This window comes from Microtus ochrogaster, chromosome 7, assembly GCF_000317375.1.
Source record: "Microtus ochrogaster isolate Prairie Vole_2 chromosome 7, MicOch1.0, whole genome shotgun sequence".
In the NCBI taxonomy this organism is placed as follows: Eukaryota; Metazoa; Chordata; class Mammalia; order Rodentia; family Cricetidae; genus Microtus; species Microtus ochrogaster.
In genome coordinates this window covers 31,088,442-31,103,718 of record NC_022014.1, presented here as the reverse complement: position 1 = coordinate 31,103,718, position 15,277 = coordinate 31,088,442, and the positions used below count along the sequence as shown (strand labels likewise).

General features: G+C 49.3%; 1 protein-coding gene across 2 annotated transcripts; it reads left to right on the top strand.

Annotated features, from left to right (window-relative positions):
• Positions 1-1,612: 1,612 nt before the first annotated feature.
• Positions 1,613-13,733, top strand: Rcvrn (recoverin). 2 transcript variants are annotated; one of them, XM_026780647.1, is made up of 4 exons: positions 1,613-1,792; positions 5,954-6,352; positions 10,229-10,340; positions 13,250-13,733. In XM_026780647.1, exons 2-4 carry the CDS (start codon positions 5,972-5,974, stop codon positions 13,363-13,365), a joined length of 609 nt encoding a protein of 202 aa, XP_026636448.1. In that variant the 5' UTR covers positions 1,613-1,792; positions 5,954-5,971; the 3' UTR covers positions 13,366-13,733. The 2 variants fall into 2 exon arrangements, with proteins under 2 accessions (XP_026636448.1, XP_005349894.1); XM_005349837.3 differs by lacking the exon at positions 1,613-1,792 and having other exon boundaries at positions 5,909-6,352.
• The last annotated feature ends 1,544 nt before the right edge of the window (positions 13,734-15,277 follow it).

The window sequence follows — 15,277 nt, the reverse complement described above, 5'->3', positions numbered from 1 at the left end:
TTGGAGTGGCCCTGGAGAGAGGGTCTCAACTAATTAGGCACAGGCAGACAAGGGAGGGAGCCTGATGAATGCCAAGGAAGAAAGTTCTAGATTAGTGGTTCTCAGCTGGTGGGTTGCAACCCCTGTGGGGGTTGAACGACCCTTTCAATATCCTGCATATCAGATTTTTTTTTTTTTTTTGGTTTTTCGAGACAGGGTTTCTCTGTGGTTTTTTTTGGGGGGGGGGAGGGGGCTGTCCTGGAACTAGCTCTTGTAGACCAGGCTGGTCTCGAACTCACAGAGATCCACCTGCCTCTGCCTCCCAAGTTCTGGGATTAAAGGCGTGCACCACCACCGTCCAGCTCATATCAGATATTTATATTGCAATTCATAACAGTAGCAAAATTATAGTTATGAAGTAGCAATGAAATAATTTTATGGTTGGGGGTCACCAAGACGTGAGGAACTGTACTAAAGACTGTAGCATTTGGAAGGTTGAGAACCACTGTTTTAGATCAAGAGAAAGCCATGCTAAATGTTTGCAACCAGTGCAGCTGGAGCACAGGAGAAAGCTGGGAGAATCCACTCAGGGAAATGGTAGCAGGATGGGGCAGGGAGGGTCTACAGAGTGGCACACCAGCTGCTATAAACCTTTGATGTTTACTTTAGAAGATGAAGGCATCTTCATGGCATGTCACTGCCCACAGGGGGCGTTGGCCATAGGTAAGTTTAGAAGGGCAGTCCGTGTCTATCTGGGTGTTATTTGGAGGTAAAGCCAATACCTTAGCAGGTGGGGAAGTTCTGAGGTGACTCTGAGAATCTGGGTCTAGGAAGGAGGGACAAGCAGCTGTTTCCCACACTGAGGATGGCTAGGCTTGAGAGCCCTGACCAGGCTGAAGCTCCCACTGCTTCCTTTCCCCCTTCCCCTGCCAATACAGACTGTATGAATCCCACACTCCAGGCCAGGAAGTGGCAGAGTTCACCTTGTCCTTAGCTCAGAGCAGGAGACCTGGAGGAGTGTGTGCTGAGGGCTGGGGTCTGAGCTCATAAACTGCTGAGCTTTGCCTAAGGATGAGATGCAGAGGTGGCCTCTAGGGACCTCAGGCTGCTTGGTCCAGGCAAGGCCAAAGGGAATGACATAAATGGCCTTCTCCCTTGCAGGACACCCATTGGTCTTTCTTCGGGGCAGGGAACAAAGTTTACGGGCCCAGCTCAGACTTAACAAATCGGTTCTCCAGCAAACTTGTTTGGCCAAGGAGCCTCTGACAGAAGATGTTTATGCAGGTTTTCAAACAAACCTCTGGGTCACGACCCCTCACTCTCCCCAGCATCAGCACAGCTGCCCCACGTCCTTCCAGGGATCCCCTCCTGCAGGGGGTGCCTCCAGGGCACAGCAATCTGAAGACTGGAGACTGGATCCAGCTGCATCCCACCTGCTTCCTCCCCAACAGAAAAGCCCAGGTCTCCATTAGATCCTCCCAACCCAATTGGAGATCATTTGGGACTCTTCACTGTCAGCTCTTCCATCGCCATGGCAACCTCAGATCCTCACCTAGGGAAAGGGAGAGTCAGGCCGCTGAAGTCAGCCTCTCTGAGAACAAGCGAGCAAGCAGAATAGAGAGAGGAGGAGGGGAGCAGGCTGTTGTGATACACACAGCTTAGAATTGGCAAATCGGGGGCTGTTTCAGACACTGCCACTCAGGAGCAGTATAAGCCATGGCCGGAAACAGTCTTTGGAGCCACTGCTTTTCCTTGTGACCTGGTGGCCTTGCTTCAGAGGCCAGCTTCCTAAAGACAGCCTGACGCCCCGAAGGTACTTTAAAATATATGTATTATTGGTGTGCATGTGTAGAGGTTAGAAGACAGCGGACTCTCCCTCTCTGGTGTGGGTTTTGTGGGCCAAATTCGTTGTCAGGTGTCAGGCCTACAGGGCAAAGGCTTTCACAGTGGCCCCTCTGTCCCGTTCACCTGGAGGCACTTCTAACCAGCTCTCAGAAAGGACTCAGTTTCCCCTTCCCTCGGGGCGGTGTTAGGCTGTACTGCTATTGCGCAATTGCACAGGCTTTCAGGGTTCTGCCTGGGTTTTCGAGGTAACTGGCCCAAAAGTGGTATTGCTGGATCTTGAGGTAGATTGATTCCTAATTTTTTGAGAAATTACCATACTCATTCCCATATCAGCTGTTCAAGTTTGTACTCCCACCAGCAATGGATAAGTGTTCTACATCCTCTCCAGCATCAACTGTCATCAGTGTTTTTGATCTTAGCCATTCTGATTGATGTAAGATGGTATCTCAGAGTTGTTTTGATTTGTTTGTGAGCAAATGCCTCCTGCAAGGGCAGGAAGAGTGCAGGAGAGAAAGAACTCCCTCTCCAAAGTTGTGGGGAAAGATTCTCTCTCCCTCCCTCTCTCTCTCTCTCTCTCTCTCTCTCTCTCTCTCTCTCTCTCTCTCTCTCTCTCTCGTCCCTGAAAAGGCCTCTGGTAACACATTGGTTGACTGCACAGGGGCATAAGCCACCACTTTGATGTGTGACCTAGGTCTTCCCTGAGCAGTGCCAAGGTGGGTAATGTTTTAGATACTGACTGTCCTCCCAGAGGCCCCATCCTCAGCCATAACACACTGTTGGGAAGCTAAGGGTATGGGAGAGCGCCTTTGGTAAGGCTATTGACACCCTGGCCTCTTCCTGCCCTCCTCTTTGTTCCTGCTGTTTGCCATGAGATAAGCAGCTTCCTCCACCCACCATGCCCACCGGGACAGGCTGCCACAGAGCAATGGCTGACTTGCAGACAGAAACCACAACAGCTGAGAGCCAAGAGAAGCTTCTGTTTTCATTGGCTGCCTCGGGCACTTTGCTACAATGACAGAAAGCTGGTTCCCAGGGGGCCTGACAGGTGACGGTGCCAGGAAGTGAAGACCTGCTTCCTCCACCAATGGCCAGTTAGCAAACAGACTATACATACATTTCACTTATCTGCCTGGAGACTTCTGGGATCTGCTCTTCATAATTCCTGCCTTGAGCACCTGCTCCTCATCTTATATAGCAACACCGGGGTTCCAGAAGTCTCCCCTGCCCAAGCTAAGTGAAGGGGTCTGCCCACCTTGCCCCTGGTGCAAGGATTTGGATCTAACAATGCCCATGAGGGTCCTTCCTTGGGTTCTGGGCTCATACCAGAGCCACTACAGTGTGCGACTCCCTGTCCAGGACTGATGGTTTGTCCATAACTTACTTAGCAAGCTTGTGATAGCCTCCAGAGTCCCCCAGTACCATGCTGGGCTGCAAAGAAACCTCCTGTTGGCTGAAATTGAGACGCTTCAGTGAATAAAGGGGTTTGCAGCCAAGCCTCATAATTCAAGTTCTAGCTCTGTAACCCACGTGGTAAAAGCAGAAAACCAACACTCCTGTACATTGTCCTCTGACCTCCATATTCATGCCACATCCATGTCCATACACACACACACTCATATATATGCATGTATATACGTACATATAGATTAATGTTTAAGAAATTGTATTTGAAAGATCTAAGGTTGATTTCAGTGCTTGGGAGTGCTCTGAGGTTAAGAACAATTGCCATGCAAGCAGAAGAATGTGAGTTCAAATACTCAGACTCCCCAGAGAAAACCAGGTGTGGTTGTTCATGAGCCTGTCCCCCCAGTATTGTGAGGGAGCAGTCTATTGCTGGAAACCAGTCTAGCTCTAACTTCAGTAAAAGGACCCCCATATGGAGGAGTAAGACAAAAAGTGATAGAACAGGACATGTGATATCCTTCTCTGGCCATCATATGCTCGCATATGTACATGCATGCTCAGACACTGCGCACATGCGCACACACACACACACACACACACCAAAACTTCCTTAAAATATGATTTCAGCATTTCTTTTGAGGACCATAAAGGTCAGTCTGATGCTGGAGTGAAAAACCCAACTCCAACTGAGATTTTCCCCTTGTTTATTCACAGCACTGCTCCCATGGGATCCCAGGGGGAGTGGGGCTTTTACCCACCTGTGAGAGACAGTCATTGTGCCCTGGGCAACAGCTGGATGTCCCCTGGTACAATCAGCTCTGACAGTGTGAACCTAGGGAATGCGTCGGATGCCACGGTTTGAGGGCGCCATCCCCAAGCCCTCCCTTCACACAACCAGCCTTATATCCTGGCCTCTATAATAAACAAGAGCTTTCTAAAATAAGCATCTTGTCACCCAGCTATCCCACAGGGTAGAGCAGTGTGCTGGCTGCTTTTATGTCAACTTGACACATGCTAATCATGACACAGGAGTCATCAGAGAGGGCGGAGCCATGGCTCAGAAAATGTCTCAATAAGATTGGGCTGTGCACAGCGCATTTTCTTAATTAGTGATCAATGGGGGAGGGCTCAGCCCATCACGGGTGAGGTCACCCCTGGGCTGGTGGTCCTGGGTTCTATAAGAAAGCAGGCTGAACAAGCCATGGGGAGTAAGCCAGTAAACAGCACTCCTCCATTGCTCTGCATCAGCTCCGGCCTCCAGGTTCTTGCCCTGTTTGGGTTCCTGTCCCAGCTTCCTTCAGTGATGATGAACTATGATAAAAGCATAAGCCAAGTGAACCCTGTCCTCCCCGTCTTGCTTTTGGTCATGGTATTTCATCACAACAGTAGCAACCCTAAGACAGGCAGGGAATTCCTTGACGAAAGCAAGGAAAGATGGTAATAAATATTTAGTTTGTAGGGGATGCTTGGAAAAGAGAAATCTTGGTTTGCGAGGGTCCGCATTGTAGAGAGGTTCAGGTTAAAAGCCAGCATCAGCTGGTAGTAATGGGAAATAGCAAGAGGGTGGGGGAGGGGCGGCCATGAATGGCACATGAAAACAAAGACAATGACAACAGAATATTACACCCTACATTCAAGTGACACATTCCTTTGCCTGGGTGACAGGCCTCTCTCCCTTGCCACCTGCCTGGTCTGCCTGTTTTATTTTATTGCCCTTGTTACCGAGGAACAGTAACAATGGTGCTTGACTTACCATGGGGCCAGGTCTCAATGGCCCATCTTTAGTTGAACACACGGTAAGTAAAAGTGAATGTAGTTCACCCAACCCACTGAATTCTGTCACTTGGGCTTTTTCACTCCAACCAATCGGCTCAGAACACTTATACAAGACCAGGGCAGTCGCCTCCCACAGATGCAGAGGTATGTTTTGCACTGTGGTAAAGAAAAAACATTTAAGTGGGCTCATGGTGAGTCTGGAGACCGTGTGTGTGTGTGTGTGTGTGTGTGTGTGTGTGTGTGTGTGTTCAGCACTTCTGCCCGTCAGTTTGAGCTATTCTGTCACTGTTCTGGCAATGGGGAAAACAATCGATAGGAACACAGTCCTTCCCTTGCCTTTCTGGAAGCTTCCATTCGGGCAGACAGTTTAGGGTTTACCAATGGACTTAGGGGAGGGTGCCACGGTAGAGTGCTGGAAAAAAGGCTTTGCTGAAAAGGTGGCTGAGGGAAGGATTAGAAAGACATCCCATGCAGAGAGAGGTTAAGAGCGTGCCCTAGGCTAAGGGGCAGAGCTGGGAATTAAACCTAGCTGCCTCAAACCCTGAGCCCCTAATCCCTTGCTTTATAAAGTCCTATGGGTGCCCCTGGGGTGGTGAACTCAAACAGGACTTGAGTGCAGGAGGATGCTTGCTTCAAGGGTCCCCCTTGGGTCCTTTCTTCTCAGCAGGCACAGAGGAGGTGAGCGACTACTCTCAGCTCTTTACTTTAATCTCTGAAGGGTTCTGTGCCCCTCCTCCCTCCAAGGACTGGGAGGAACCGTCTGCAAATCCCCCCTAATCCATCAGCACCTGGGTCTCCACCCCACAGCTGCACAGGGCGGCCCCACTAGCCAGGCGGCCCCACTAGTCAGGCGGCCCCACTAGCAAGGCGGCCCCACTAGCAAGGCGGCCCCACTAGCAAGGCGGCCCCACTAGCCAGGCGGCCCCACTAGTCCCTCCTGCCCTCACAGAGCCCACTCTCCCTCACCATGGGGAACAGCAAGAGCGGGGCTCTGTCCAAGGAGATCCTGGAGGAGTTGCAATTGAACACCAAGTTCACCGAGGAGGAGCTGAGCGCCTGGTACCAGTCCTTCCTGAAGGAGTGTCCGAGCGGCCGCATCACCAGGCAGGAGTTTGAAAGCATCTACTCCAAGTTCTTCCCGGACTCCGACCCCAAGGCCTACGCTCAGCACGTGTTCCGCAGCTTCGATGCCAACAGCGACGGTACGCTGGACTTCAAGGAGTACGTGATCGCCCTGCACATGACCACGGCGGGCAAGCCCACGCAGAAGCTCGAGTGGGCCTTCTCACTCTACGACGTCGATGGCAACGGTGCCATCAGCAAGAACGAGGTGTTGGAGATCGTCATGGTCAGTGTGTCTCCGTCCTTGCTGCCTGTGTGTGATGGGGAGGAGGACACAGATGCTGTGTAGCCCAGTGGAGTGGGGGCCGGGCCAGGGGCCAGAAGAGTGGGGAAAAAAAGGGTCTCCAAAGTACTGAGAGAAATAGATGGCACCCCCATAGCATCATCTGCTTCCCCAAAAACAATCCTGATATTTCCTAATCAATACAGTGTAATTGTATTCCTTCTTCCTCCCCTCTCTTCTCCTCCCCTCTCCCTCTTTTCTCCTCCTCCTTTCCCCTCTCACACGTTTTCCCTTTTTCCATTAAGTCTTCAGGGTTTTTTTTTCCCAGCAACACACATTCAGGTTCTACAACAGTAAAGTAGAAACATATATGTTTCAATTACAAAGCGTTGACCACAGTGTGGACATGGAATCTAGGTCCTGATTGGTTCTCTCCCTAATCCTGATATGGTGGACCTACCGCAGGGATCCTCAAGGTTCCCACCCCCTCTGTCTCCTCTCCCTTCTGCCTACAATTTGTTCTGAGTGTTTTTTTTTTTTTTTTTTTGGTGTCTCACAAGATATTCTATTTTTGTCTACTATATAAGCAGTCTGTGAAATTTAGAAAAGATGCAAAAGCAATCTCGCAGACTAAAATCTATCACCGATGTACTAACTGTCAGTTCATTGCTACATGACTTTCCAGGGTTTTATCTGCTTTAAGACAATTCTGGATTCCTAACGTATTTCCATGTGATTTCTCCCACGCTTTTTCTGTTATTCTTTTATCATGAATATTTTCTGTATCATCACAAATTTCTCAGGAACTTTTTTTGTGTGGAGTCTCCCTTTTGCCGTCCAGCTGTCCTCGGGTTCTCAGCCTTCTTGCCTCGGTCCCCACTGTAGCTGGGATGCGACGGATGTGACCACACCGACTTAAAAACATGCTACGGACTACTTAAAAATTCACCCTATGGAAATGTCATAAGGTCATTCAGTCAAACATTCCTATAAAGGTAGACATCAGAGAACTTCAATTTTCTCTATATTGCACCACTTAAGTTCTTTCTTTGACTTCTGATTTTCCTCCTAACCCCTCCTGTCCCTGTCACTTGCTGTATTTCTCAAATTCCATTCCTGTTAGAAGGAACAATATTCTTCATATTTTGTGCAGTGTTTGGTGTGTTTGTAATCATGCTTTCACTTGCAGAATTCTCCCCCCTCCCTTATTAGGACAAACCACAGACATAACAGCAAAGCCTGCAGCTCGGGGCAGACTGGGTCATCTCTGGAATAGGGGTGACAAGTGGTGCTCTCACTGTCCGTGGGGCAAAGCAGGCAGAGCAACCTCCTCTGGGTTAGTTTTGGGGTCCCTGGATGGCACGGGATGGGGACCAATTCAAAGCCACTTAAAGGTGCTAGGTTGATGCTCTTCTAGAAGAGGAGGGAAAGAAGCAGGGAAACGAGGTGGAGAGGAGAAACCGAGGCTGTACAAAGTGTGCAAGCTTGCCTTGCTAGTCACCGGGTCACAAGGCCATTGTGAGAGCACGATCTAGAAGTCAGAAATGATGAGTTCTTGTGCCAGCTCTGACACCAACTCACTATGCAACCCTGGGAAAGGCATATAACCCCCCCCCCCGGGTCCAGGATGAGGCTTTGATGCCTTCTATGGCCTTTCCCAGAACCCTGAAGGCTTGACTCCCTCCCATCCCACCACCAACCAGTCCAATGCTGGAGGAGAGGTGCCACAGACAGCCAGTCACAGCCAGTGTTTAGCCACCATGCCTGGACATAGTGCAGGTAGATCAAGAGAGAGGAATTCTGGGAGTCATCTGTACTTAAGTTTATTCTGTGCTACCTATAAAGCCTGTTCACTGAACTACCAGGGTTAGCTTCCTTCTTGTCGTAGCACCACTGAACAAGGGCATTCTTATGGATGTTAACATTCCTAAAGCCCAGGCTGGTTTCACAGGCACTGCTACCCTTCTGTAGTGTCCTTGAATCTCCAGCGGGGACAGGGGCTTTGGTCATAGATGGCAGCTGCCCGGGTCCTCAGGTCGATGTATCTACCCGCAGTCTGAGCCAGCCTCACACCTGAGGATCTAGGCTGTCCTCTTTATGCTTGGCTGAGACTGGAGCCGCTGAGCCAGTAGACTCCTGGAAACCTGGTCTCGAAAGGATAGAGACTGCCTTGTCTACTTCTCTGATCTCATATAGGTCAGGAGCACTTCTGGCTTTGTCCTCAATAGGAGAGAGAAGGGGCTAAGGGTCAACACCCAGCCCTCCTCTAGATTCCTTCCTGAGCTACTCCTAAGGGGATCTCTACGTCCTGGAGCAAACCTCTGTATGTCTTGTTCACACCTCTCTTCCCCGCTCCCCAGTCTAGTCTATAACCTTCAGAAACGGATAAGCAAACTCAGGTATACTCCAGAATGCAGGTTCTGGAACCAAGTTGCCTGTGATAGAATCTCTCCTGTCGTGGGTCACTTGGGGCAAGTTTGATGTCTCAGGGTTTGTTTGTTGCCTGTAAAATGGGACCAACAATGTCCTCCCTGCAAGGTTCTCTTGAGAACTAATCTAAAAATGTTATGGAAACGGATGTAAGTGTCCGATAGATGTTAGCCTGTGTGGTCATGAGCCAGTCCGGCTAGAGAACTGGGACACCTCGCAGACCCAGAAGACACCTTTGATTCTCTCAAGCCTGTGGGAGGCAGGGTCTGTGCTAGTGGCCCCCAAATTCCAACCTCGGGGCTAATGTGGTGGGATTATTGTTGGGAAGTTTCTATTTCTTTCCTTTTTTTTCTAAACAAGACTATGGCGCCTACTCAGAAAATGTAAAGGGTGCAATAAAGCAGCTTTTCCTCCATAGTCTCTGCCCTTACAAAGCTCTCAAGGTACTGGCTATGCCTGGGCACTGCCCCCCAGGCATTTTGAGGCAGTAGAACCTGTGGGGCTTTGGTAGGCACCAGGACTGTAAGCCTCTGGGCTTGGAGGGCACCTGATGCTGCAGGCTTTGGGGTATCAAGAAAACCACGATACGGTGGCCCAAATAACGACGGGACTTCCTTTGCTACACATCCTCTCCACACCTGCCCCTTGTCTCTGTGTTTGAGGTGGCAGTGTTTATTGTTGCGTGATCAGGATGAACCCTGGGCCTCCTGCATGCTAGAACTGTACCACTGAGCCATGTCCCCAGCCCCAACTGACAAGAGACACAATCCAGAAAAGCTTTTGCCAGAGTGGCAGTCCCAACAGGTGGGAGGATGGTTTTGATTTCCATTTACCTAATAATTAATGGAGCTGATCACCTCTTCACATACCTTTTAGCCATTCCTATCATTATTTTTTAAAGGAAATGTCTGTGTTTAATTCAGTTATTTTTTGTTTTGTTTGCTTTTATGTGTGGTTGGTCTTGTTTTTATTTGTTTGTTTGTTTGGAGACAGAATATCACTCTGTAGTCCTGGCCAGGCTGGCGCTCCCTGTGTAGACGGGGCTGGCCTCTTTCTCTCAAGCACTAGGATTAAATGTGTGTGCCACCACTCTCAATGACACTTGAGTTGTAGGTGTTCTTCATATATGTTCCATACTAATCCCATATTAAAGTAATCCTTATCAAAGGTTCGTAAATATTTTCTCCTACCCCAACAAATTATTTTGTTGTCTCTTTAGCTTGTAGAAGCTTCTTAAGTTTTACTATAATACCAATAATTCAAAAATTATTATCACAACCGATGTCACGAAGCTTAGCGACCTTTAGGAATTATATAATTCGGACTAGAAAGTTAAGTCTTCAGTCCATCTCTGGTAGACATTTGTGTGTGATGTGAGACACGGATTTCTCAGGACCACCAAGCCCTTACCGCTCCTGGTGACGAGATCTCTTTCTTGGTTTCCTACAGGCTATATTCAAAATGATCAAGCCTGAAGACGTGAAACACCTTCCAGATGATGAAAACACCCCAGAAAAGCGGGCTGAGAAGATCTGGGCATTCTTTGGAAAGAAAGATGATGGTGAACTCCTTTGTCTTTGTTATCTCTGCCTTTACAGTGCCTGCTGTCTCCTGGAGACCCCAGTAGGATTCCCGCTTCTGAGTCATAGTGCCCGGGCAGGACTGGGGAATGCTTCTTGTCACCAAACTATCTAAACTGTCTTCAAAGTTATGGATAGTGGTTGACCAGAAGCATCTGCTATGGTTAGGTCTGCTCCTACCCTCCAGCTGATGCTGGTGATGGCGGGTGGGGGCGGGGACCAACACATCCCTATTACCCACAGAAACTCACTCACTGCTTGGGATGCGGGGGAAGGAAGGAAAACACTCTGTATCCCAGGTTGGCAGCAAACTAGTGGTCCTCCTGCTTCAGCTTCATGAGTATTGGGGTGTCAGTTTTAGCAGTTCTTTAATGTAGAACTAATGTAAAGTGTGTGGGCTGGGTGGCCATGTGTACATTACAGCAAGTTCAGGGGAAGGCAGCCTTTTCTCTCTTCAGGCTGCTTGCTGTCCAGATGTTTCCTGCACAGCGAGAGCACCTCACCCAGCAGAGACTCAGGACTAATTAGGAAGTTAGTTTCCGTGACCCCAAAACTCCACCATGAAAGGGTTAAATTCAATTACATAGTCAAGAATTTATTGAGAAAACAGCCACCAAGGGAAAGTGAGAAGGGACCTAGGGACTGGGAAAGCCCACGTCATGAGGACCTGGCCCCAACCGGGGAATCAGTACAGGGATAAAGGATGGGGAGGAAGGACAGGTAAGAAAGACCTAGGCTGTGGCACTCTAAGACAGAGCTGGCGAAGTCAGTGGGGTGTCCTTACTCGGCCTCTTGGCATCTTTGCTCTGCTTAGTGGCTGGCTGGAAGCAGCCTTGGGAGTTTTGAAAGAGGAATGAATTCCAGAGTGTGGCAGCTGGAGCTGTTGGTCCATGGCACACACAACTGTTATGGGAAGGCTATAGTACAGGATACAAGAACTGGTATCATCACACACACACACACTCACACACACACACATACACACACACACACAGGGAGAGACAGACAGACAGACAGAGGTAGACTGACTGGCAAGGACTACAGACTCATAGCCACACAGTATTAGGATAGTGAACTTGAGTGCAGTGGATGGTAGCCCCAACTGAGAGAGAGGAACTGGTAAACAACCCTGAAGAGTTCTTTCAGTTTTTGCATTTTCCCTAGGGAAATATGGGGCTTATTGCTCCCATTTCAGATAACTGTTTTATTTTTTTAAGAAATGTCAGCATCTGTGTTGTTTAAAGCCTGAAGGGTCTCCGTAAAGCATGGCTCAAGCACATCAGAGTGGCCAGGGCTAGACCCTTGTGTGTCCCCTGGGCACACTCTTACCAGTACCAGCAGCATCTCCTGAGCATAGAAAGCAAAGGTGGAAACGATCCATCCCTACTCCAGAGACAAATGACGACAGAACGGGAAGACGGTGGGAGCCAGGCTGAGGCAAGCAGGCTCTCCGTGAAGTGCACAATTCATAGTGGTGCTCACTCTCAAGTGGCAGCCTTGTCCTTGGTTCCCCCTAAAGTGAATAACTCCTTAAATGTTGGGCCTTAGCACTCCCCTGGCTATGAATCCCCTTCCTTCCCTCTGGGTCTGTCCAAGTGTCGGGGTCCTCTCTGATTTTTGCTACCCTGAAAACTGCCCCACAGGAGAGGCTGGTGTTAGAAGGCTGGCTGTTACTCCTGCTGGTGTGTGTGTGTGTGTGTGTGTGTGTGTGTGTGTGTGTGTGTAACATACCTCCTCTGAAGACAGCATTGTTACGGTAGTGGCAGGCTCCAGAGGTGGGACTTTCGAGCTTGGAGTGAGGATGGACAGGCAGTTAGACCTTTGAAGTCCAAATTTCACCACCCAGATGTAGGCAGAGAAGTACCCTGGATCCCAACCCCAACAAGAACTAAGGATGTCCAGAGGCCCTGAGTATAAGCCAATAAAGTCAAATCTAGCTCTGCGGTACTGTGTCCACCCTGTGCTGAGGACCATGAGAGGGACCACGAACAGGAAGAATCTGTCTCATCCTCGACTTCTTTCTACATGGGAATTTCTTCATGCTAGACCCCCTAAGATGAGCTTTGTCTCATTCTTTTCTGCTACACCCCACTTTCTGAGATGCTTGTAACCCCAAGAACAGTAACATGAAGCACACAGAGGAAGGGTGCAGTGACATGCATTTGACTGGACTGAGCATACACACATACACGCACTCACACATGCATGTGCACAGACATACACATGCATGCACACACGGAAGCCAGGCTAACTGGAGGCAAAGGCTCTCTCTCCATTCTCATCTCAAATGAGGTAGAACAGATTGAGGGATGAGGAACTACAAGCAGGGAAGGCAGTCACAGAGGATATGTCACTTGGTGTCACAAGGTTGTCTGGGTATTATGGGCACACAAGAGACTTTCCTGCAACCCAGGCTATCCTTGGCATGCCACTGTCCCCTGACCTCTCACTTAGCATTCCCTTGAGGGCACAGTTCCTGCTCCAGCACTGAGACTTTGGCCTGCCTCTCTCAGTCTCCTAGAATTGCCCCCTAGAACTTTAGGCTACAGCTGTAGGGTAATTTTGAAAACTTATGGAAAGAAGTGTTTATAATCATTGATGATGTGAATGTGTAATAACCAGCAAGGCAAGAGCTCTGCCCAAGTGGAAGGAACAGAGTAAAGGAATAGGTTCCAGGAGCCCTCTATGATGCCAGTATTTGGTTGTCTTTGGCTGATTTGAGGAGGGGGTTCAAGAGCCTTGAAGGAAGGGTGCTATCTGGGAGGGTAGCGGGGGTCCCTGGAAATGCTGAGCATTCCGTATTTTCGCAGTTTTCCTAGGCGTGGAGGCTGGGTCTCACCTTTTGCAGCTTGAGACAGCTGGTACTGATTGCTACTTCTCTACCATGCAGACAAACTTACAGAGAAGGAATTCATCGAGGGCACCCTGACCAATAAGGAAATTCTACGACTGATCCAGTTTGAACCGCAGAAAGTGAAGGAGAGGATAAAGGAAAAGAATCAGTGATGGGAACTGCTCATCTCCTCCTCCGCCGCTCACAAAAACACTCACAGTGTGAGCATGCTCATATGTCAGCATGAGCATGCGTGCATGCGCACACACACACATATGCACACACACCCTGGGCCTGGAGAGGTGGGGAACCAGACCCCTCCTTGCCAACTGAAGGTCCTTAGCAGGACACAGCTTCCTTTTGTCTTCAGTGACCCTCCCTTCACTTCACACCCTACCTGTCTCCTTCCCCTGCTCAGGTAGCCTTGTGATAATCCCAGGCTTAGGTCATAGGAGTTCCAAATGTCAGCCCTGCTTAAGCTCCTTTGGGGATTGCTGGGTAAGCAATAAGCAGGTTCCAATAAACGCAAAACGACTGGGCACACCGCTGGCTGGTCATTCTCCACCTGGAAAGGAAATGCTCCCTGGCAGCTTGAGGGGTTGATGTGATTACAACTCTAGGCCACCAGGGTGCTGAAGGAGGTGCACGTGGCCCTGGCTTGCGCTCTCCTGAGAGCTAACGGTCCAGAGGGAAGGTGTTGGATCTTGTTTCTTTTGGTTAGGTTTTTCAAAATGAAGCCCCACCTTGGAACCTAAGCTGGTCTTGAACTCAGGACAATCCACCTGCTTAAGCCTTCTATGAGCTAGCATTACATGCATGAGCCTCTCCACCATGGCTGATGGAGCTTGATGCCAGGACCAAGGTTGCCATGGTGACATGCAGAGCACTAAAGGAATACATAACACAGAGGGGCTGACTTATCAGTAATGACTAGAGAAGCTATTCCAATGAAGTGATACATTCAGACTTATTCACGGCAGACTATAGAGGGAGATGGGGGGGGAGGGGGAAAGCTTGTCCCCCAGACAGAGTGACTGATACAGTCATGGATGCAGGAAAGGGAGTCTCTGTTTCTAGAGAACTGGGATCCTAAAAGGTCCCCTGCAGCCTTGGCCACTATGCCAGCAGAAGTATTGTCTATTTTATGAGCAAGCTCCTAGCTGGGTGGATATAATCCATGGGCAAGACTAGGGATAATGGTGGCCAGGGTTCATGAGTGGAGGAGGGACAAAAGGACAGCTTCAGAGAGTAGCATCCTAAGACCGACACATGAGAAAGGAGAGGAGCAAAGACAGCAATGGGCCTGTGGCTGGCTAAGTAGCAGCGCCATCTACTGGGACAGAAAACTCTGAGAGTGGTACAGACTTCCGGGGATGAAGAGCAGGCCTGCTTAAGGTTGGGTGAATAGTGTGAAGAATGAGCCATGGATGCCCTCCACCCGCAAGGCCATTGTGTTGGACACAAGGAAATAGAAGTCATAGAAGCAGCTTGCCCAAGGTCAGTTGGCTGAGAAGAAGAGAATAAGCCAGGGACATGCATTAGTATGCATGACTTCCTTGAAGATCCAAGGCTGGGGATATCTAAGAATGCCTCACATGGGTTCTCTAAGACCACAAGACTCATTGTGTAGAAAGCCTATTATTTCTCCGGCCTCAAGTTCCAAAATGAAGTCAGGGAACTACATGGATGCTTGCTCTGACCCTTCACCGACCTGAAAACAACCTCCCGAGGCTGGGGTGTCTCCCTTTGCTGGTATTTGGGGGTGATCCTTTCCAGTTCCCAAGATTCGGCCATAGTGATGTCCTGACCATCAGCTCAGGGTCACTGCTCTTAGGAGAGAGACAACAAGACAATGAGTTCCTGGATGCTCTCTGTGAGTCGGGCCCAGTGTGAGGCTCTTTATAGTTATTATTTTAGGGATGGAAGTATTACCAATCTGCAATATAGATGAAAATACTGAGGCCAGGGAATGAGAATATGACTTAGGATTTATATTAGCGCCTCTCTGATGACACCAGGGTTCCCCTGGAAGTTTTTGTCCTGGACATGACAGGATCCTGAATCCTGAAGGGTTTATCATCTGTG